The 24649-nt window shown below is 37.5% G+C and overlaps 2 protein-coding genes across 3 annotated transcripts; both read left to right on the top strand.

Moving 5' to 3' along the window:
* The first annotated feature begins 779 nt into the window (after positions 1-779).
* Positions 780-2141, top strand: LOC131971440 (formin-2-like). Of its 2 annotated transcripts, none has more exons than XM_059332896.1 (4): positions 780-886; positions 981-1033; positions 1224-1957; positions 2058-2141. In XM_059332896.1, exons 1-3 carry the CDS (start codon positions 870-872, stop codon positions 1952-1954), a joined length of 801 nt encoding a protein of 266 aa, XP_059188879.1. In that variant the 5' UTR covers positions 780-869; the 3' UTR covers positions 1955-1957; positions 2058-2141. The 2 variants fall into 2 exon arrangements, with proteins under 2 accessions (XP_059188879.1, XP_059188870.1); XM_059332887.1 differs by having other exon boundaries at positions 2055-2141.
* Positions 2142-6878: 4737 nt separating this feature from the next.
* LOC131977718 (PRELI domain-containing protein 1, mitochondrial-like) lies at positions 6879-24509 on the top strand. Its single transcript, XM_059341145.1, has 6 exons — positions 6879-7041; positions 8861-9067; positions 9708-9933; positions 12466-12579; positions 14816-14894; positions 22556-24509. The coding sequence occupies exons 2-6, from the start codon at positions 8976-8978 to the stop codon at positions 22678-22680; spliced, it is 636 nt and encodes a 211-aa protein (XP_059197128.1). The 5' UTR covers positions 6879-7041; positions 8861-8975; the 3' UTR covers positions 22681-24509.
* Positions 24510-24649: the final 140 nt, after the last annotated feature.

Genomic DNA, 24649 nt, shown 5'->3' with positions numbered 1-24649 from the left:
AAATATTAATAAAAGTCATTTAATTCACAAGAGTCTCAGCTTTTGAGTCATATCCGATTTATGCAATTCACAGGCTGTTGGGACTTCAGTATGCAGAAATATTAAAATGCAGTTGGCAAAGATGTGGTTTCTGCCTGAAACTGCATTTTATCATCATAAAGCAGGCTTGTATGTAAAGAGGAGAGTTGTGGCTACCCACCCCCACCACAGAGCCCATTTTTCCATTCAAATATCTTGAACCAGCAACAGCATCTTCAAGTTATGTAGTCATCAAGGGGAAGAAATGGCTTAAAACGTGGGTCAGGAAATATTGTAATACAAATAGAAACTTATTGAATCATTCTGAGAGTAACACTGAAGTGCAATGTCAGATTAGTGTCAGATTAAAACAGTGAAGTTTGGTTAGGTTTTTATGTAAATGTTAATTTAAAAAAAAAAAGAAAATGTACCTTTTTTTAAATGCTCATGAATATTATCAGAATCGGGCTTGTGTTTAAGTGCAGTTATAGTCATCAGTCAGTCAATCAATTTGAGCATGTTACAATCAATTTCAGGTCTATTCCACATTAAATTGAATTAGATATCATTTAACTCACCTTGCTAATGTGATCTGAGGGCTTTTTAGTATTTCACTATGTAAGACATTCTGCAAATTTATATTACCCAAATAAAATATCTTGTTTTGGAGATGAACCCAGCCCCATTACTTCCACCTGTTTTCAATTAAGCGTTCAGGAACAGAGAGCTGTGATTGGCTGTTAGAACCAGTCATAATAATTAAAATGCAGGTTTGCAACCACTGCAGCAGCATGGAAGGAAGCTAGAGGAATTTTATCAATTTGCATTAGAGCTGACGTCTGGTTGAAGCTATGGGACTTGTTCTACGGTAACTTTGACGTGGTTCTCTCTTTTCTCAACAAATACATTTAAACTGTTAAAAATGACTGAGATTCTTGTTTAACCATGACTTTCTTCTTTAGTTTGGTGCTGCTATGGTTGCTGCTTATTGAAGAGCTTCAAGCAAGCACCAAATGTAAGACTGCAAGTTACAATTGCACAACACAAGATGCAAGTTAAAGTTTAATTGAGTTGAATGACTTTAAGAACTACACTCTTGCAACATGTTCCATTCATTGACCTTGTCTTTTTTTATTTTATTTTATTTATTTTTTTTAAAGAAGTGATTGATGGGTTGACCTTCTTGTGTGGTACTTTATCACCAGCTTTCAAATATGGCTCTGCTCCTGGCATTTGGGACACAAGCTACAAACGCCAGGTGCCCCAGCAGGTCAAGGTTGCCGCGCCGCAGGTTCCCAGCTTCCGTGCGGTGGCCCCGCCGCAGGTTCCCGGCTTCCGTGCGGTGGCCCCGCCGCAGGTTCCCGGCTTCCGTGCGGTGGCCCCGCCGCAGGTTCCCGGCTTCCGTGCGGTGGCCCCGCCGCAGGTTCCCGGCTTCCGTGCGGTGTCCCCGCCGCAGGTTCCCGGCTTCCGTGCGGTGTCCCCGCCGCAGGTTCCCGGCTTCCGTGCGGTGTCCCCGCCGCAGGTTCCCGGCTTCCGTGCGGTGTCCCCGCCGCAGGTTCCCGGCTTCCGTGCGGTGTCCCCGCCGCAGGTTCCCGGCTTCCGTGCGGTGTCCCCGCCGCAGGTTCCCGGCTTCCGTGCGGTGTCCCCGCCGCAGGTTCCCGGCTTCCGTGCGGTGGCCCCGCCGCAGGTTCCCGGCTTCCGTGCGGTGGCCCCGCCCCAGGTGCCCGGCTTCCGTGCGGTGGCCCCGCCCCAGGTGCCCGGCTTCCGTGCGGTGGCCCCGCCCCAGGTGCCCGGCTTCCGTGCGGTGGCCCCGCCCCAGGTGCCCGGCTTCCGTGCGGTGGCCCCGCCCCAGGTGCCCGGCTTCCGTGCGGTGGCCCCGCCCCAGAGTGGCAAACATCACCACTATGGAAGTAAAAGAATAAAAGGCTCGAACTGAAGGGTAAGTTCCTGCTAATGTTATGGCGTATGTTATGCCTTTTTGTTCTGCTTTCTGCCACTTAAATTACAGCATTAATGACTCCTGACTTCTTTTTCAGAAGATGCCTTTGAAAACTGCTTGACCTGGACTTGTCAAAACTTGTCCTAGGACTATCTTTAAAAAAATAAATGTAATTTTGTACTAATTTGTGATGGAAGTCTACTTTATTTGCATCAAACTGACCACCCTCATAGTTTTGCATTGCCCAAGGACCGAGACCTTACTAACTCGAAACTTGAATTCCACAAGGAGGTTCTTGCCTTGAGTCATGCTACAGATCAGTTTTAGTGGGTCAGTTTTGTGCATGCATTGGAAGAGAACACAATAGCCAATTGTTTGCAGGTGGTGCTATTTCAGCATACTCCTGGCGGGTCAACATGGCAGGAAACTATGCAAGGTTTCCTTTTAACTTTGCAAATGTGGCCAAAAAAAAACCTTTAGCTACTCTTAAACTGCTGTCAATTGTAGCCATTACATCACCCAGTTAGCAACAAAGTTGTACAGTGTCATTACTCTGTCTACCTCCAACCTCTTCAATTAGTAGGGACATCATTACCTGAAGTTGGGGCACAATAAATCAACCACCTGGTGTGTGCTCAATGGAATCAGTGCTGCTTTCACTGACACTCGTAACAAAATGTTTGACATCATAAGAAATACCCTGTTGGGCATTCAAGTGATAAAACAAATCCCAAATTTGAATTCTCATGACTTTGTATCAAATGACTTAATTTCTCAATGAATGACACACATAAACCACCATCCACTACTCCATCACCTACAGCCACTCCACATGTATCTTTGAACATGGCACTTTTAAATTTTAGATCTCTTCAGAACAAGACTTTTTTTTTTTTTTTTTTTTTTTTAAATGACCTTATTTTAGATAATGGAATTATGTTTTTAACTGAGACATGGCTTGGCACTGATGGACCAGCAACACTGAAGCATCTCCACCTGGCTACAATTTTACATATGCACACAGGAAAAACAAGAGGTGGTGGTACAGAATCTATTTTGCCACAATCATTTTCTCAATGACATAACATTTGGTAACTACACAACTTTTGAATATAATTCCATCTTTTTTGGCAGCCCTCCGATACTATGCATGACAGTTTACAGGCCACCCAAACGTTGCTCATTTGTGCCAGATTTCTCAAAACTTTTATCAATCATCCACACCAAATACGACCGTATTCTTGTTTAAGGCGATTTTAATTTACATGTGGACATTCAATCAGACTCTTTTACGTTGGATTTTATGAACATGCTGCATTGTATGAATTTTAACCAGCCAACTCGCAACACAGGTCACACTTTAGATCTTGTCATAACATATGGACTATCTGCAAGTGTGACCTCTGTCAATGTAAGGATATCTGACCATTTGTCCTTTTTTTTGTTTTTTTTTAAACCATCACTGGTTTTATTCAGCAGGACTTTAGAGAGCAAACTGTGAGGAAGCACCATCTTAACTCTGAAGTGGCTGCAAATTTTATTGATGTTTTAAGCAAAACCACAGCAGATATTTTACCTTCATCTTGTGATTTTATTGTAGAAAGTTTTAACAGTTAACTAAGGCTTGCAATTGACAAGTTGGCTCTCCTAAGATTAAGAAAGGTAAACTCCAAACAATACCTCCATGGAAAAAATGAGAGAATTAAACAACTAAAGAGAAACTGCCGCAAAGCAGAAATAAATTGGAGAAAGAACAAACTTATGATAAACTATGAAATATTACGTGAACAATTGTCAATCTCTAACAGGGAAATTAAACACGCAAGACAAGCACACTTTTCAAAATTGATATCCGACAACAATCACCTAAATTCCTTTTTTTTTTCAACCATTGAACGTTTAACCAATCCTGTTTTTATGAAGCCGAGCACCTTGCCTACAAACATCAGTTGTGAAGAATTTGCAGTCCACTTCACAAACAAAATAGATACAATTAGATTGGATCTAGGTCAGTTTCAGTCTTCGAATAAAAACTCCCAAGATCCTTTTTATATGAGGAAATGCTGGAGAACTTTGTCCTGGTTGATGCTGAAAAGCTTGGTAAGGTTTTATCCCAGTTAAAAACCTCAATGTGTATTTTAGATCCGATTCCCACGGCCTTTTAAAAAAATGTTTTTAGTATTTTAGAACAGTTGCTCACAATTGTCATATATTCTCTTCAGACGGGTACCGTCCCAACTAGCCTAAAGACTGCCATAGTCAAGCCTCTGCCGAAGAGAGACAATCTAGATTCCTCGGTTATTAGTAATTACAGACCAGCGTCAAACTTGTCATTTTTAAGCAACATTTTAGAGAAGCTTGTTTTTAAATCAGCTAAATGATTTTATCAACTCAAACCACATTTTTGGTCTATTTCTTTATTTAATATTTTTTATCTTTTTTTATATAGGTTATTTTATTTATATATAATATATAAAAAAATATATTTTTAACCTGCCTCCAGTGTTTCCTCACTGCTCCATGTTGAGATGGTGCTTCCTCAGTTTGTGCTTTGTTTTTAATAGGATGGGTGGGATGAAGGTGGAGGGTGTTTGCTTGTTTCTATGTTTCATCTTTTTATTATCATTTTCTCCTTTTTTATCTAAAGCTCTTTGTATTGCACCTCTCTTGTGTGAAAAGTGCTATACAAATAAAGTCTGATTGATTTAGACTTGAGTGTCAGATTAAAACTGAAGTTAGGTTTGATAACAACTTCCCTGCTTTAGTTTAAAGTTTAGTTTGGCATAATCATGGCATAGCCTACAATATTGCACCGATGTTAGTCACACGTCATTGAACAGCATAAATACGTTTGCATCAATAACCTTTATCAACAATTAAATATATTTGGTGTTCATGCCAAATTGTATCCACTAGATGGCGGAAACAAAAAGGGTTATGAGGAGTGTATGCATTTCTAAGAGCAGCCAGCAACAGGCCCAATGTTAGTTCACTAGTCATTGTTAGTAGCCTGTTAGTGGCTCTGCAGGAGATTTGTCAAGTCAACCCATGGGTGACTGCAGCAAGCAATGATGACACTGAGACATTAAATAATTATTGGCAACTACATAATCAGCTACTCTTTGACAAACAATGTAATAAATTAAATTGGAGATAAAGAAACTAGAGAATGATGTTAGTATACATTTTACCACAGCAGCAGCAGAAGGTCCTGGTTTAGATTGGATTTAGCCCAATGTTTTTTTTTTGTCTTAACAGCTACAACAAAATGAATTAATAAAGGACTGCTAAAAAACTTTTGCACACTTTTCTTAAATTATACATGTTTAGCTTTCAAATAAAGGGTTCACTCCAAAACCAAAGTTGCATGATTTAAACAACAGATTGACTGAAATAGGTATATAAATTCATGCCTCGTCATATTGTGAGAAAAAAATGTCTAAACTAGACTGTAACATAAAAAAAATGAAGTCTAAACTTTCCGCACGGACATGACAAAAGTGACGCACGCACGAACAGCTCGAAAGTTAACCTGCTCCGGTGTGGGCCATAGACATATATACAGAATATACTCACAAAATTAATATACATTACAATTTGACAAAATTATCTGCAATTACGGAAAATCCTCAGAAAAAGGGACATACGATACACAATTGTTGGTTGAATCTGGATGAAGGATGTTTTATTTTATTCATTTATTTTATTTTTATTTTTCAGTTTCCCCCCTGAGGGATTGCCAATTTATTGTGGTCAGTGGGTTTGCGTGCCTCAGTGACCTTAAGAGCTAAACCAGCAGGAGCTTAGTCTTCAGGTGGGATACCTGGACAGGTGTGAAGGTAGAGGGCTGACAAAGTGCAATCCACTTCTCCAGGTTGGGGTTGGACACATAGACCCCTTTCAATGAAGAAATCATCGTTACTATAAGCACAGGAAAAAAAGTGCTGTTGCATGATGTGTCCACATGATGCCCCCTTCACATTTCTGACTGCCCCCTCATATATGCCTGCCTAGAACCGGCCCTGCTGTCTAGTATTGAGTGCTCTGCGATTTTAATGTACGCTTAGTCATGTTTTTTAAACTGACTAACGCCTGCGTCGGACGGTGCGCCTGCGCCTGCGGACAGCAGTGGACTTTGCAGGCCTCCTGCGTCTGCGAGCGGGGCGATGGGCATATCTGTTACCGTGGCAAGGCATTGTCACAAAACTACCTCACATAAATGTAATGGGGTCTATTTAAAAACTCGCTTTTGGGTTGCGAGGCAATCGCATGACGTTACAGATGACATCATAGACCTTTGTTTTTTCTTTTTTTTTTTAAAAGGAAACGTTCGTAACCACATATATATATATGTAAATAAATAATAAATAAATAAAATTATAATATGTAATATATATGTAAATAAATAATAAATAAATAAAATAATATATAATATATATGTAAATAAATAATAAATAAATAAAATAATATATAACATATATGTAAATAAATAATAAATAAATAAAAGTATAATATATATATATATATATATATATATATATATATAGAGAGAGAGAGAGAGAGAGAGATATATAGATATATATATATAGAGAGAGATATAGATATATATATGTGTGTGTGTGTGTGTGTGTGTGTGTGTGTGTGTGTGTTCGTAATCGTTCAGTTTGTCTACATTTGATGGCGTATGAGAAAACGTACTTTTCATACACGGTGATCAGAGGCAAAAAAGCAAGGGCAACATCTTTATTAAAAAAATAATATTTGGGATGGCATGTTTCCTGTTTATAATCCCACCAGGACAATAATTGAGTATTAAATCATTAAAATAAAGAGTATTTAAAAAAGTAAATGGAGAGCTACTGTACACTCCGGTACCGAAGGTGGCGACATGCACCATCGACGCTGGTTTGTAGCCCGCCATTAAAACGTAGAAGAAGAGAGGGCTTTCCCGACCGCTAACTGCCTGTCACATGTAAGATAATGGATGCAATTAGCTAAAGGTAGCTTATTCGTGGGCTAAATGCACAACAGACGGCCCTCTATGGATATTTATTGAACCAATATTTCAGTAGCAGTGACTACAGGTAAGATTTATCTTGTTATTGATAGCCAGGAGCGGTTGAAACTTCAGTTACTATCCAGTTAGCATCAAAGCTAACGTAAGATAAACTTAAATAACCTTGATTGAATTATTGTTGTGATGAGCTAGCTGTCAAATCCTAAACACCGACTGTCTTTATGAACGAGCTCCAAATGAATCAATATATCGACCGTGTCACTGAGTCTCACTATCACTGCTAGATATCAAACTAAAGTCTCTTTAACCCTTCTAGTTTCTAGTTTCATTAAAAGTTGACATAACGTAACACTGTTTGAGAATGATATAATCTTACCCAGGCCTGCTGCTTTGTCTGTCTCTTGTACCAAACTCTGCACATCCTGTTTTGTTTTGCATTCATAGTGCACCTTCTATGTTTTTTGTTTTGTTTGTTTGTTTTACTGGTACCTTATTTTTGTTAATCTTTTTATTTATTTTATAAATATATATTTATATATTTTTTTATCATTACTTTCATTGCTGGTGTTGTTACCATTCTCACTTTCTTATTATCATCCCATTACTATTATTATTATTATTATTATTATTGTTATTATTACTATTACTACTACTATGATATGTATTTATTTATTTATTTGTTATAACTTTTTTTTTTTTTTTTTTTTTTTAAATCTTACAGTATCCTATTTTATTTATTTGGATATTTTTGTTATTATACTCATTACTGTTCTACCTGTTTCTTCCCAGTCTTGTCCATGGGGAGGGAGGGGGGGTGGGGTGGGGGGGTTAACACCCATTGTCATTTGTACTGACGCTGAAATGTTGGAATTTGTTTTGAAATTTCAATAAACAAATTGTTCAAAAAAAAAAAAAAAAAGTTGACATAACCTACTCTGTGCATTCCCATCAAGGAATTATTATTTCACTAACTATTTAAAAAAATTCAGGTTTTATTACCAATAATAATGAAAAAAATATGAAAATTAAATATCATTTTTTGGTCATGAGTTACCTTAAAAGGTGAAAAAAAGAGAGTTTTTTCTACATATCCTAAAACCAGTCTTATGTCATGGGGTCCTTTTTGACCACTGAGGACAATGGGTGTTTTACACAGGGGTTGAGTGCATTTTAAGAAGCTAACGTTAGCTAACTCTTGTCTGATGTCCAAGGAACTGTTAGCAGTATGTTAGATAAGCTACCGAGCTAAGATCAAGCCATAACCTCAGCAACTGTGTAATGCTGCTATGTAAAGCTAAAAAAACGAGGTAACACGTACACACGATAACAAACACGCAAGCTAGTTACCACTCAGGTAGCATTTGTTTTAGTTGCTGTTGAAAAAAATGGAAGTCTGCTACAGTGTTTGTTGTGAAAATATTGTGCAAAGGATGTATACATGTTATTGTCATTTGCCATAAGTTGAAAGATCTTTTAACTCTACCTATTTAACATAACAGATAACAATGTAGGAACAGTTATATTGTGCGTTATAAATTAAAACACAAACATGAACAAGGTTATATGTTTTTGTGATATAAGCAAATAAGATATACACTAAATGAATTCTTGATAGGAGCCATATTTATCAAGACATACTAAGAAGATAGCTCCCATAATAAAAGGTGTCCCAAAATCTTGACCAGTTAATATAGTCAATTACTAAGCAAAATCGAAAGAATGTCCCCTTAATATCCAAAAAAATGATTGACAGTAAAGGGATATTATTGTTTATTGTGCAATTTGAAAATGTAATACTTAAAATTTGTAAGCCCATGCAATCTGTTAGTACATTTTATTTGTACTGTTTACTAATGGTTGATTTCTGTTTCTACTCTCCTTTGCAGGGCTGTGCCAGACTTTGGATGGAGTCAGCACCAAACTTTTTATTGTCTTGTGTAGTCACAGCAAGGAACCTCAGGGTTCTGGATTCGGGCCATCCTGTACATCAGCGAGGGAAGAATGGTCAAATATTTCTGTAGTAACGCAGACATCTGGAGTACATGGGACCATGTTGTCTCTGCTTTTTGGCAGAGGTACCCTAACCCATTCAGGTATTGTCATATTTTCATGGTCAGTATTTTATGAGGGAGGGTCATTGCCTATGAGATATTGTAGTTTTTAGTGGCCAAAACAACACACAATCATGCTTTCTCAACTTTATGTAGATATGATATGAGATCGATTTTAGTTACTGATTTTAATGTAATATTTCACCCGCTGCAGTAAATTGCAACCATTGTTATTATAAATACTATGGGCTGTTTCACAATGCAATCCTTCTATACAATTTAGAACCCTGAACCCTGGTTGCATTGCTTTGCATTTGTGAGCCTCCAACTAAAAAGATAAGAGAGAACTGAGAAAACACAACAGAGAAGTAAAACTAAATTTAGCATGTTTGTAGGTGTGTGGCCCATCTGTTTAAGTTTCATCATGACTTGAACTAACTGCATCTTGAGGGATCATTTGCTTTTTAATATTTCACAAAAATCACTGTGGTATTTTGTGCGCAAACAGCCGCACCGAGACGGAGAAAACACATTTTCTTTTATTTCACTGTTGAAAGAGGAGTTGAAATGATGTGTGAAGATATATTCCAAACTCAAATCAAGTGAGTATCTTCAAAGCTACAGGCTGTATCCAAATTGACACATGACCCATATCTCTTTGTGGGTTTTTTTTATCCATCAGCACCCATGTTCTCACAGAGGACGTTGTGTACCGGGAGGTGACTGCGGACCACCGGCTCCTCTCCAGACGCCTCCTGATGAAGACCAATCGGCTGCCTCGCTGGGCAGAGCGGGTCTTCCCCTCCGGCATGTCCCGCTCAGTGTACATCATTGAGGACTCCATCGTGGACCCTGTCAAAAGGAGCCTGACCACCTACACCTGGAACCTCAACCACACAACGCTAATGGTGAGGTGACTGATTCTCTGTGGTTTGTTTCTTTTTAGTTTAAGGCTTTTAGCGTTTTTAGCAGTTAATAATGCATGGATATAATTGTCAACTTTTCATCTATCTATGTCTCACTGACCTTGTGCACTTGGCCTACATTACTGAGAAAAACCTCTGATATTCACTTGACTGGAGAATTTTCTTATGGCAGCTATCATCTGTACTTTTAAAATAATAATGTGTCACATGATAATGTGAAAGGTGCAACTCGTCTTGATGAAACTGCAGAGAATTATCACCTTAATCAGCAGCTATACTCCGCTATATTGACCTTTTAAATTTAGTCTCAGCTCATGAAATCTGTCCGGTCTGCAACTTTACTGTTTTGATTCACTCCCCCATATTCTCTCTGCGCTGTTTTCACTTGTTTCCAGCCAGAAAGCTGTCATAAACCCATTGTACACTACCAGCTCAGCACCAAACAAGTACTACAATAGTGAATTAGTGTCAGAAATACAACTCCAGATTAATTCTAATGTTGTTCCATAATTGTTAGATGTTCAGATAAGCAACTGTGCTAACAAGATTGTTAATTCAACTAATGATGTGATTACGTACAGTATATTTGTGTTGTGTTCACAACTGCACCCAAGTGGCCAAAATAAATAGTTCTGCTGGTCTGCAGTGGTTAAAGTTATCACCTTGCTTCAACTACTGACATCACTGTTAGAGTTTAATAAAGGTGCATACCTCTGACCCTATCAACAGCTATGCAGTTTGTTAAATTCTAATAAATACTAATTCGTACAAGAATCCCATTTTATATTTTATACACTTAAAAATGCACAATTAAGTAAAAAAAGTAAGATCTTGTTTATTAGTGTTGCAGTTCCTCCTCGCTTAATACTCATCCGTACATTGGCAGACTTGAAAAGACTGAACTCTGGGCCAGGGCTGCAGCTTCAAGTCAGGTGTAGCTACTAACTCCGGAGGGGAGGAGGGAATATTAATTCAACCAGCCTGATCTTCAAAGGAGGCTAGCGTTTGAATGCAGTTCAGATGTAGTAATCTCCCAGGAAAGAAGGACCTTGACATGACTCGTACATTATGCAGCTTTAAGGTGTGCTATTTTCACACTCTCACTGCTGTACACTATACTAATGCAGGATGGATTTATGCTCCTCGTGTTTTTAATCTACTGCAGCATGAAACCCAACTGGAGGTTAAGCTAAGTAACTGGTCATGATCACAGAAATTGTGTGATCAAAGCATTGACAAATATAGCCAAGACGAGTCTGAAAGAATATAGTGTTTTCTCTTTGTAGAACCTAAGGAAGGAAACTTCTGCAGCTTCAAGACAAATTGAGACATTTCTTAATACAAGAAATGGATAAGCATTCTGGCAGATGTTTATGACCACATTAATCCAAATCAAACAGTATAATTTACAGATATAATAGATAATATGCAGATATATAATTAATTTAGCATGTGTTGTCATTATAAATCGGCTCTTAAGCCCCTATGTGTTGAAACTGTACGTAAAACAAAGCATGACAAATCTAGTGCCACAGCTTTGTCCTAGAAGTGTGCCATATCGTATGGTTCACCATTCACCGGTATATTTTTTTTTTATGGGTAAAAAAAATGCACATCATGATATTGGCAACATTCCCTACTTCTTGACGTAGTGGTGGAAGGATTTCCCAATAATTATCTAGATTGTGGCGGCCCGCCAGAGTCTCATGTGTTGCGCTAACGTCACATTTCAAGCTACTGAAAGTTTATCTACATTATTCATTATGTAAAGTTATTTTGCGTTGTGTCTGCTCAGCAGAGTGTCTGTCACCTGTCAGTTAGTCAAACACCCGACCCACCTCTCTGTGCTCCTCATGCACGTGCATTCACACACACACACACACACACACACACAGAATATATCGAGCTGCCCAGCCCGCTGCGCTTCAAAACAAGCACCTACCTAAAATAGGCAATGATTAAGATCAGTGTATGTGATAGTGGAATAGTGGCATTGGAATGTGTGAGAGGCACCAAATTTGGGCTTTTATAAAAAAAAAAAAAATCACCAGGGGGAAATGCCTCCAGACCCCCCTAGCCAGCTATTTTTCAACCTGGCTACTCCATGTCCTAGTGGAAAGCCCTATTGACTGTTTTAAAAAAAAAAAAAAAAAAAAAAAAAAAAGTGGACGAGATTGATCACATTGTACTGTAAAATGTACATTTTCTCCCAGGGGGGCCCCCGGACCTCCTCAATGGTTATTTTTTTATATTTGCTAATAGAGTAATTTTTTTGTATTTGGCAACTATTGAGATTTGCAATTTACACTACATTTAGATTTATGATTGATTTTTATTTTGTTGTATGATTTTATTTATTTATACAGACTGAAAAAACATTTTCTATATATTTTTTTAATATCGTTAACGCAAAAATACTCTGAAATATTGTGATAATCTTGTAGGGCCATATCGCCTGTCCCTACTTTGTCCTTTACCTTAATTCGCTGTCACTTTTTTCTTCCCCCACATCAGTCGGTTGAAGAGCGTTGTATTTTCCAAGACTCCGAGGAGCAGCCGGCCACCACCCAGCTGAAACGGGAGGCGTGGATATCCTCAAACGTTTACGGTTTCTCCAGACCCATTCAGGTACCTTTACCTTCTTCGTGCAGACGGTAGTTTCCCATGCCTTGTACATTTTCATCATATTCTATTATGTTCTTTCTATAAGTCAAATATGAATTCATCAGCATAGAGATTTAATAGTGTCAGTGGCAATTTTGTCTGAAAAATAACAAAAATCATATCAAAACAAACTTAATCAAACTACCACTGATGCACCATGGGCGTGTGGTGTACACAGGCAAAGAAGCTGAAGTCCATGCATAGTTGTGAGCTCCAAAGGTTTATTTTGCAAGGTTTATTGATGCACTAATTATTATTGCACTATACCTTGATTGTTTGTTTTTACTCTTCCTGTAAATCGCTTTGGATAAAAGCGTCTGCTAAATGACTAAATGTAAATGTATTTAATCCATTACGAGCAGGCAAACAAAGAGAACAAAGAAACATGGCTCCTGCTGCCTCTCTTTGTGATGGTAAAAAACCATAGGCCTACCCAGGTGCATGCTGGTCCTCTGCCTACCCACCTATAGGTGCATCTCAATAAATTAGAATATCATGGAAAAGTCCATTTCTAGTAGTTCAAGTCAAATAGTCCCAACCAAGTAGTGAGTGCATATAGCTGGACATACTTTTCAGAGGCCAACATTTTCATGTTAAACAAACTTTTTAAAATTGCTCTTTTGTAATATTAATTTTTTGGAGACACTGAATTTTAGGTCTTAATTAAATGTAAACCATAATCATTATAATTAGAAGAAATCAAATAAATTAAGACATGAAATGTTTCATTATGTGTGTAATGATCTATAAAATGTGTTATTTCCACGTTTTGAATTGAATTATTGACATAAATAAACATTTCTGTGATATTCTAATTTATTGAGATGCACCTGTTTATAACACCAGGCGCCCACGGTGTTAACCCAATTTCCATAAAAAACAAAAATACTATGTCAACTACATATGTTAAACAATAATGATGATTAAACTAAACAAATAACTAGCAAAACAAAATGTCATCAAAATAAACAAACATCTAGAATATTCAAACAATACTCGCTACTATTAATGAACTAAAAAGACAACTAAATACAAACAAGAAATAAATGGCTCCAACAAGTAGCAAGATGGAAGCAAAGGACCCTTTTATCCATCCTGCTGTAGAAAAGCATATATGTGCTTACGTTAAATGTTACTATGCAGAATTATCAGGAAATCTTTGTTATTAACGACTGCAAAAACAGTGACGTGACATACAGGAGACTGAACTTTATGGCCTCACATCATTTATTATATAGGTGCCGTTTACTACTGAGCTTGTTTTTTAACCAGTAATAACAGGGTATCCTCGGGGTCTTAAAAAGTCTTAAAATGTCTAAAATCTAATAATTTGAATTTAAGAATTAAAATATCTAAAATTCTCTTAAAATTTCATTAAAATGTCTTCATATACTTGTCAAGTAATTTCGAGCCTCCGATTTTCCTTCATGTCTTTTGTACTTTTTTGCCAGTATTGATGCGAAATGGGTCTTAAATTGTATTCATTATGGTGTTTTAAAAAAAGTCTTTAAAAGTCTTAAATTTGACTTGTTGAAACCTGCAGAGACACTGAATAAGCTAAATATGTCAGACATCGTTGCCTTCAAACGACCACTCTTCAAGTGTTAACTGCATGCTTCACGACAGCTTTGCATGAAAGCAGAGGAAGAGAAACTAACTAGGATTCCCTCAGTTGGCGAGCTGAGAGGGCAGAGCCCAGCGCCGAAACGCCGTCCAATGAGTGGGTGTGGGAAATGTGATGTGAATCACTGTCACACAAACTTTAGAGGCAACTGATAAAGTCAGGGAAGGCCTCAGTTTTTAAGTTAGGTCACACACATTGGGAATACAAAGCGATTACTACATGTAAATTGCTTCATGACTTGGTACGTTTATGTAATTACATGTGTTTTTATCCTTAAGGGTAACATGTAGAATCCTATTTTCGAGGCCATAGTTGGATTTGCAGGTCATAGTTTGTGCAGTGGAGGCGTGGGAGCCTGTGTGCAAATGCCAAAAAAAAAGAAGTAAGATATTTGATAGGAGAAGTGGAAACGGTGCCAAAAACATGTCAACCTTAACTTGTTATTATTAGATGTGGAAGATGGCAGGCTTGCTTTGATATCCCCAGAGGAAAAGAGAGAGTAAGACTGTTAGCTAAGTGTTGTTTTTTTAGAAGTCTCCCACATGTAAAGTCATTTCCTGCTCTGTCTTTTCCCAGGAGTTCGGATTGGCCCGATTCAAGAGCAACCAGGTGAAGGCCATGAAGGGGCTGGAGTATGCGCTGTCTAACATACATGGTACGTACACTGCACCAGCAGAAACGGGAGGAAAAGTGCAAGGGAAGGAGAAGAGGGAAACAAAACAGGTTATTTTTAACTGTTGCTATTTCTGGAGAGGAGAAACTCGTACGAGAAGCAGCTTTTTTTCCTCATAACATCAGACTGCAACACATTGTGCACTATTTATTTTAGCTATTTATGGTTTAATTTATATATTTCCTATACGTTGGCTGCATGAATAAACATCCTCATGCTTTATATACTCATAATCTGTATGTTTCCTATACTTTGGATACATGAATAAACATCCTCATGCTGTTTCATGAATCCAGTAAGGGGAAAATAATGAAAGTGGCTCAAAGTGGCATAATGTTCACGTTCAACCTCCCAGGTTTGAAACAGTATTTAGTCTGAAATTGTAAAGTTGTCAGCAATGCATAGAATTGTACCCCTTCGTGTTTGTCTTAGAAACAGGTTAATTTATGGTCCTTGTTGCTTAGAAATACCATGTGACTGCAGAGGGATATGAAACCATGGCAACAGCAGTGACAAACACCCTGGACTTCTGAATTTAGACGCAGAACAAAACAATTCAGACAGTCAGTGCTGCATGACGAAAAATGGTGGAACACGTTATATGAAAGACACACCAGATACCTGATAACATGATAATGTGAAAAAACTTCAGGTTTATTAAAAGCACTGTTTCTAAAGTTACAGTTAGTTGCAGTGTCTAAAAACTACAGTATCAGCTAGGCCTGAAACTAACAATTCTTTATTACTTATTATTTGGCAGTGGACACTGATGAGTGAGGTTTGTGTTGTGCTGACGCAGCGTATTGTTGTCTGAAAGGACAATCTCCCATTGTTGTGATTCTGTCCCTTTGTTGACGGCAATGCAGGGATTGGGATCAGGCTGAGCGTTGTGGTAAGTATGTTAGCAGCGGGGCATCAATCTGCCACCCCAGGCCTTGCCCAGGGTTGTCACATGATGCCATATATGAGCCGCACATAGTAGCCCGTGTAGCTGAGGTAGTGACTCCCATTTTTTTTGTTCTATACGTAGATAATACGGTGTGTATTTGTCTGGAAAAGTCTGAAACTCTGAGTAAAAGTGATTTAAAGGCTCATTTAGTGTTGGTATAGAAGTAGAATAGTTTAGTTCACCCTAATGTCAGCTTTGTATGAGATACAAACTGAACCCTATAATCAGTATTTTAGTGTTTGTTTTACATGGTTTTAACCTCGAAACTTTGACTTTTTAATCATAATCTAGCTGAACTATGTTGGAAAAACGTTAAAGGTGCAATGTGTAATACCTGGCCTCTTATAGGGGGCAGCATATTACCTCCTCCAACCCAGATTGTGTCTGTTAGACATCCATAATGAACCCTACACTGTCCTTAAAACTGTATGGAGATTTTTCCAAACTTCCAATCTGACCTCATCTCCTAACGGTAATGCCCATCGACATACAGTCTTGGAAAAAATAATTAGACCAACCTTGTTTTCTTCAATTTATTGTTCATTTTAATGCCTGGACAAATAGAATGATAACAACAAAAATAGCTCATAAGAGTTTAATTTAAGAGCTGATATCGAGCCATTTTCAATGATTTCCTTGATAATAACCAACATCGTTATCAAGAAAACCATGGAAAATGGCTAGAGCTATTTTTGTTATCATTATATGTATCCAAACAAATGTACCTTTAGTTGTACCAGGCATTAAATAAACAAGAAATTAAAGAAAACAATGGTCATATTTTTTTTCCATGACTGTAGTAGGAAGAGTCATCCATATCAAAACCATATATTGACACCATTTGGAATGTTTTTTGGTGCGGTTTGTGCTGTCATTAGTTTCACTATTTTCCTGCTAAATAGCCATTGTTAGATTTCTCTAACCACTATTAAAGGAAATGTGAGTTCAGCATCAATCATATGCTGAACTATACTCATATTTTTAGTCGAGGTGTTGCCAGCAATGGAAAGCCACACCATTGTTTACTCTTGTTTTGCTACTTTTTGTACTCTTATTTTTTCCTGCTGAATGTGGTTTTCTTGCCGGTAACAGGACGTCACAAAGAGCTTCAGTCATCTTTTTGTTTACTGTGCCTCTAACCAAAGGCTGTACCTATTTTTTTTTTTTTAAATGTGATTGACACGACCCCCAGGCAGCCCAGGGGTTTCATTTCAGTAGATATCTATACACATTTTTTTTCAATACGCATACCTCTTCACACACTGTTGATAATGTTAATTTTTTTTTATGTTTTAAACAAAAAAACATCTGGTCATACTACACATTGCACCTTTAAATAAGAATAGGTGAATACTCTTCATTAAGCATTATTTTAATACATATTTTTTAAACTTTGTTTCCTTTTTAATTTTGCATTTGTTCTCATGCTTTGCACTTTAGTGATAAAACAAAGTCACATTACATTACAATGAACAAATCATGTGTTATCACTAGGTGTTGTGACTTTGAAAACAGTGTCAGTTACTGCGGTTTGCCATTGTATGGCAGTATAGTCAATGATAAGTGCTGCAGAACAGAGAGGACCTCTAGTGTTGCTACTTCACATTGATCTGGTTGTTTTGCTGTCTTGCAGTTTATTTTGAACTAAAAAATTCTGATAGGTCAGAATACAGTGTGACGAACTACTGTCAGCTGAAGTTTTTATTTTCTGCCTGGATAGATTAGATTCCTCCTCTCCTAGGTCCACATACAACATTTAGCTCAGCAAGCATCTTCTGATGTCTAGCTGTGAATAAATGTAGTTAATTCAGCTAATTAGCATTGCTGCTCCCATCGAGTGCTAGAAAGGCCCAGAGTCAAAGCTGATGCAAAACTGTGAAATCAGTTTGCTGATTTTTTTGGAAAGTTTTCCTCAAAGCCCTAAGACCTCTTAAAGGTCCAGTGTGTATGATTTACAGAGATCTGTTGGCAACGAATGTAATAGAATATTCAGAATTAATTTTCATTAGTGTATAATCCACTTAAGATAAGATCATTGTGTTTTATTTAGTTTATAATGACCCCTTTATGTCTGCATAGGGAGCAGGTCTTCTTTCACAGAGTCTGCCCTGTTTGTACTGTAGCCCAGAATGGACAAACTAAACACTCGCTCCAGATAGAGCCTTTGAGTCAGGGGTGGGCAACCTTTACTAACTAAAGAGCCACTGTTGGCCAAAAAAAAAAGAGAAAATCGCGGAATGGAGCCGCAAACCTTATATTGAGCCTAAAATGAAAATTAAACAGCCTAATAAGTCTAAATTAGCCTACCAACATTATTGATAGTCATATTGAGCATTTATTAATATGATTTTAAAAACTAGTATATCGGGGAACTGAAAACTAAACTCAAAGTTAGCAAAACTTAAAGGTTAAGGCACTGGGTCGGAGACTTTCTTAAGCTATAAAACATATTTTAGTTGACTTAAATGTCAAAACTTTTTTAAAATATGCTGTAAAAAGGCTATTCAATTTTACAATTGAGTAATACAAATAGCTTTTGGTCTACACCATTGATAAATGAACATTTTAATGTAAAAATATGTATATAATTTTTTTTGTCTCAGCCACGGGGAGCCCCTGCAGGCGGCCTAAAGAGTCACATGAGGCTCTGGAGCCACAGGTTGGCCACCCCTGCTTTAAGTGTTTTCACATTACCTGGAGGCCACCATAGGTTCTCTACATGCTTGGAAAGGGAGGGGTGAGCGGAGGGGTTTACAGTTGGTTGCAATCATCACTAGAAGCTACTAAATCCAAAACTGTGCACCTTAAAGTTTCACTAATGTCTCTTACAAGTAATCCAGTTGTCTTAAATTGCAATGTTTGAGGTTTTTACTTTAACAGACTCTTTGTATTCTTGCTAGTATTATATTTCCCTTGGATGAGAGTATATATAGTTTGTAATTCAATAGCCACATAAATACTTTATGTGGAATCTAATATTTACCTGATACACTTACTGTACCTTTTGGGAAAATGACACCAATAAATAAACCCAGCTTCCTCCTATACCTTTATACTCTTAGACTGTTATACTGAACTACAGAGAGAAAGCCAAAACAACCACAGTGCCTACTTTAACAAAGCCCTTTGCAAAAAAAAAAGTAAAATAAACTAGGATCACCAATTTAGTATTAAGTGTATGTAGCTGAATGTACTTTAACAATCTGTGTATTTTTAACAACAGTATCCACTGCTAAAATCGCACATTCGAGTGATAATTAGACTTTATATAAACCTATTTATAGCCTCACATTAGACCACTTGTATTTTTTATGTGCTGTAATACAATGAATTACTTGTTTGGAAATCAGTGTGTGAGAAATCACCTGAGACTTCACAGTACCGTCTCTCTTGTAAGACAGTGTTGCCTGTTTTTTTCCAGACATTTCCTTCAGAGACACCTAAAACACCATTCACACTTTCATTTAACAGCCAAAGTTAGACTTTGCGAATGCTGAGGTTTTGTGAAAGTACCTGAAGGGTGGATTTGGATTTTTTTTTTAAGGTGGTTTCATACGCCTTTCACTTTCAGCGGCAAGCCAGACTGTGTCAGTGAATAAAACATACACAAGAGCAACTTTAGTGAGGAAAAGGAAACCTGTTAAAACCAGCGTGACAGTTACAAGTGAAATCTGCTGCTAGTACGTCACCTCTTTAATGTTAGTAAGGGCTGACATCACCTCCTCCTAAAACACACATGGTGATAATAAAATGAATAATGACATTGAGGTATGCAGTGATTTCTTTCCAATGTCGCCTTTTTAATTAAATCCACTTTGCACCTTTTTGTTTAAAAGAGAGAAAAAATGATCTTTGTATGCAGCTAAAGCATTTAGTTTTCTCCATATTTGCTCCCTGTAAATTCCCGAGAGCCGCTCCCTCCAGTTATTTCGAGTCTCCAAACGTGAAGAGGTTTCTCTCTTTGCCAGCATGCAGCAGCCCTCCCAGGAAAAACACATATCTGCTGCTTTGTCAGAAGGAAGCAGCTCGTCTCTGTTCTCTTTCCGTCTCTTAAGCTTCAGGGAAACCGCTCTGCCGTACTGTCATTCTGCTTGTTGTTTTCACGCGGGGTACTCTTAAGTTTGAGGGTTCACGGTGAGGTCAGGCATAAATTGACTGTGGAGCCCACGGCGCTGAATGCAGTGTGAGGCAGATTGTAACAGCCAGCAAACGTGTGTGCTCACTTCAAGAGGAACACCATAATCATTTAGGTTTTGTCACCTTTCCATCTTGCATGTCATTATGTAAAGCCTCTTGCAGGCATTAACCTCTTTACATAAATGAGATGGAGACTTGACATGTTGTCTGAATAAGCACTCGAGTCTTAAGGCCTTTTTCATACCGAACGCGAATAATTCATGCAAATAAAATTACACGTCAATTCAAAAATTCGAGCCCAGCTATCTCTGTGAGCTTGTGAAACTTTCGTATATCATCATGCAGCTTTTTTTCCCCCCCGCAGTGATTTCTGTAGATTTTGAAGGCCAATTTTATAAGCAAGTCAGCCAATAAAAAAAAAAGACTTTGCAATAGATTCTCTTGGACGTCAATGTCATAATTCTGTTCATACCTTCACATAAATGTTGATATATATTATTATATCGATTTGGCCTAAACAAAGACAACGTTGAATGTGTGAGGTTTTTAATATTCACATTGTGTGCATATAGCCAAAATGAGTGTCAGACTTGCTGTGAAAGTTTTATAAAAGCGCAAAATTGGCAACAAACATTCCAACTATTTGTTTCTTTTTTTTAGTTTTGTCCCCCATTTGAAAAAGCTTTAACTTCAGTTGGGCCTAATAGCATACAGTCATGGAAAAATTAGAACCCCCTTGATTTCTTCAATTTCTTGTTCTTTTTAATGCCTGGTACAACTAAAGGTACATTTGTTTGGACAAATATAATGATAACAACAACAATAGCTCATAAGAGTTTAATTTAAGAGCTGATATCTAGACATTTTCCATGGTTTTCTTGATAATAATTTTGGTTAATATCAAGAAAACCATGGAAAATGACTAGATATTAGCTCCTTAAATTAAACTCTTATGAGCTATGAAAATTAAATTTAAATTTCAGTATTATCTGCTATGGAAAGTACACTTTTATTACAGTGTGGATGAGCTGATTTCTACATTATTTGAGAGATTCTTCTTATATCAGATGACTCTAAGAATCATTTTCCCCTTCCAGTGCGACCGGAACAAAAGAGGTTAGGAATGAAAAAAACTTGTTCAACCACAGGAATAATCCGACCAGCTGGCTCCCTTCTTTTATTTTTCTATTTTTATGCATGCCAATGGCATCAATGAATAAATTAATTTGCGGGAAAACGCAAAAACAAGTTCCAGCTTGTTTTAAGACGAGCCTTTTAATAGCAACCATATGTTTTAAATTCCATCACTAATGCAGCCTGTGAGAAAACGGATTAATACTTTTTAACTTATGCCTGACTTCCAGCAGTTTTATGTTTGCTGTCCCACACCAGAGTCACCTGTTTCTGAACAACAAAAAGCATCACTTTACCAGCCCGATGAAGCCAGCGATGTAGCATAAATGTTAACCCATTAAGGCCTAAAGCGCCTGGAAAACCTATGGGCGATTTTCAAATGACCCCCTAAAACCTGAAGTTTTTCTGGAAATTCAACACCTACTAAATAATAGATTTTTCAGCCTCTGTAGCAGATAAAAAATGAAATTCAAAAAGTGTTTGAGAGCTTATACCTGTGGCTTTCATACGAAGTTGAGTTATTTATTTGTCCGAAGTTGAGTTATTTATTTGTCCAAACCTTCAATAAAGTTTTTTAAAAAATCAACAAACTCAGCAAATGTTACATTTGACTGAATAAAAAATCCTATGCATAATACTAATACATGCCCATTAGCAAGATGCAAACATGATATGACCACTGGAAGAACAAGACATAGTTCTCATTAGCCTACTGTAATAATAAAAAAATAAAAAAAAAATAAAAAAAAATAATAATAATAATAATAATAATAAATAATAATACATTTTATATATTGCACTTTTCAGGGTACTCAACGACGCATAAAGTAACATAAGACATAAACAGTCATGATTTCTTATATCATCATCACAATCAATTAGCCTATTATTATTATTAATATTAATATATTATTAATAATAATATTATTATTATCTCCAGATGGCCACAAATCTGTCTGTTCTTCGGTGAAAATATGTTGTCTAAAAACATATTCCTCATCCATAAATGCCGGTCGATTGGTTCCGAGGGTTCAAAGTCCGGATCAGCAATAAAATCATCGGCGCTGTTTTCATCAGATCTCTTCCGTCACTTACTGCTGAGCTCCTCCGCTATAGTCGTCTTCCACCATGATTTAAAAGTTCTGGGAAAGTCCGATGTTGCATTGCGACACTCCCGCATGTATTCTGATCATGATTCTGGTGCATTTCATTGGCCAAGAGACCGAAAATAGGTGGAAAAAAATACAAATACTACAAAATGACATATCCGCTGTCCCGGCCTTAATGGTAGAGTGACGCAACAGCGATCCCGGTTTTAATGGTAGAAATGCGGTAATGCTTTCCCGGCGTCAATGGGTTAAAGAAAACACCTTATTGTTGTTATCCTCATTCTGTCCTGTTGTTTCGCTCTCTGTTCCTAAAGGAGAGGTGCCCCAGTGGGTGCTCAGGGACACAGTGAAGGAGGCGTCAGAGAAGGCCAAGGAGGCAGCCAAGACCCTGGCTTCAGCTGCTTCCGCCCCACAGAAACCCCAGCAGCAGTACGTCTGACAGTTCTGTATGAGGAGCAGCGCACAGGTGACACGAACTCAACACAGGCGACATGAACTCAACACAATGCCTTTTGATCATCTCGATCGTTGTGACTGGACTGAAGTTTTCTGGGATCTCTCTGATCTCTCTTTGTTCTCCGTATGAAGCTGCCTCTCGTCTCCACGGTTGGACTGTTCTCATTTTCTTTCTCAGCTTTCTGTCTTGTTTGAATCTCAGGTCCTGAGCCTCTGTCTGAAACATATTATTGCCTTCGTGGAAACGTTCAGATTGTGACCAGCAGCGTACTTGAATGCTGTAACTACGTCAGGTACAAATGCACAGTTTCATGTCTTGCCATATATGTTATATATGTTTTTTTAAATGTTATTTTAATTTAGTTCGCTTATTTTTCATGCAAAATGATAAAACTCTTCTCAAACAGTTTGGCACTAAATTATTGGTCCAAGCTGAATCAGACCAAATCATAACACTGTGAATGTGTAGTTGTAATTAAGCTTAAGCAAGGAAGGACAAAGATTATGATTGGATGCTTGCATGAAGAGGATAAACTGTATATAAACAGTGAACCATATCCTATTCCGGTCGATTTCCTCATTATTTCTTCTTTGTCATTTTCTGGGGTTGAGTCTTCTGCTGCTATCAAACACATCATCACATGACAGGCGAATTCACAAAGAATGGATTGCGGCTACTGATAGCACCATGAATTTATATTGTGTTGCAAACTCCCCCTTAAAGTTTTGAGTGCAATTTGTCCTTCTTTGCATGTGATTGCAATTTTCCAATGTTGCAAAGTATCAATGTGTAGCTTTGCAATAGAGGCTTTCCTCAAAACTTCTGGCAAATAATGTAAAGGTTACAGAGAAAAGCTGTACTTGGGAAATACAATCTCTCTGAAGATGCTAATACTTTAACCGTGTGCGGTTATTAGCACTGATCTTTGTGAATTGGGCTGTTCTTGCAATGAGGCTCATTTGCATGGAGAGATGCCAATTTTGCATTAAATCTTCTGCACATTACCCAGTTTAATATGTTCAAATTGCACAGAAGCACCAAGATGTAACTGTACTTGCTTGCCAGCACAGTTAGCGGTGCACTTCATCCTTTGTCGGTGTTTTGAAAATGACACTGTTTCTTTTTTGTCTTCTTTGTGCAAGTGTAGTTTTTTTGTGAACTCGCCTGAGTACGTGTCACTACTGTTGGCACATAATGCATGCTGTAATATCGCGCACAATAATAAAACCTTTGGTATAAACGCTACAAGTTAGGAGCGGCTAGAACAGCCCGAAGTGAAGCTTTGATAATCGCAACAAACCAAAGTGACTTCTATGGAAAAAAGTTTTCACATTTCTGTGTTTAGATTTACTCTGTAAAGTGATTATTCTTCTACTGTATGACTGCGTACATGAAAATATTTTAGATGAGATAATTTCAACCTGCCTGTTGATATGAAGCTTAAGTATGAATGAAGATTGTAAATGATTGTAAAGAGTTCATGACTGCATTCCTTTTTAGATGGAATTGTTGGATTTTTGTTCCTAGACTTGAATTATAGTTAAAAATGATACTGCTTATATATTCATATGATGCATTATGAAGGATTATTTAGCATTAAGCATTCGTGATATGGAATTCATGTAGATGTATTTAAACCAGATAGAATGGTAAGTAAAACCATTTGGACTTTAAGTGGAAGAATATTTTTGTTACTCATTCAAAAACATTTCAACCAACCCTGCAAGCTAAAGTCCAGTGTTTTGTTTCTGTCTTGTGTTACCTCATTGTCAAAACAAGCTTAAATAAAATGTGATAAGTTATTGATTTAATTTGGCCTTTCTGTTGATTTTATCCGTTTACTTTTCTCTGCTGCAACTGAAGCAAAAGATGAACAAAAGATAATATTCCAGATTACAGATCAGTTTTTACAGCTGCACAAACCAAACAGGAAGCCCGTTAACATCTGAAC

The sequence above is a fragment of the Centropristis striata genome, chromosome 1 (assembly GCF_030273125.1).
Source record: "Centropristis striata isolate RG_2023a ecotype Rhode Island chromosome 1, C.striata_1.0, whole genome shotgun sequence".
NCBI classification, from domain to species: Eukaryota; Metazoa; Chordata; class Actinopteri; order Perciformes; family Serranidae; genus Centropristis; species Centropristis striata.
The sequence above is the reverse complement of the archived record's forward strand: the minus strand, read 5'-3'. Positions and strand labels throughout refer to the sequence as shown.

Bases quoted from the DNA above. Each gene is read 5' to 3' on its own strand.
- LOC131977718 (XM_059341145.1), top strand. From the start codon at position 8,976: ATGGTCAAATATTTCTGTAGTAACGCAGACATCTGGAGTACATGGGAC. The intron at 12,580-14,815 runs GTACCTTTACCT...GTCTTTTCCCAG, and splicing joins GTTTCTCCAGACCCATTCAG to GAGTTCGGATTGGCCCGATT. The intron at 14,895-22,555 runs GTACGTACACTG...CTGTTCCTAAAG, and splicing joins TGCGCTGTCTAACATACATG to GAGAGGTGCCCCAGTGGGTG.
- LOC131971440 (XM_059332896.1), top strand. The intron at 1,034-1,223 runs GTAAGACTGCAA...CTTTATCACCAG, and splicing joins GCTTCAAGCAAGCACCAAAT to CTTTCAAATATGGCTCTGCT.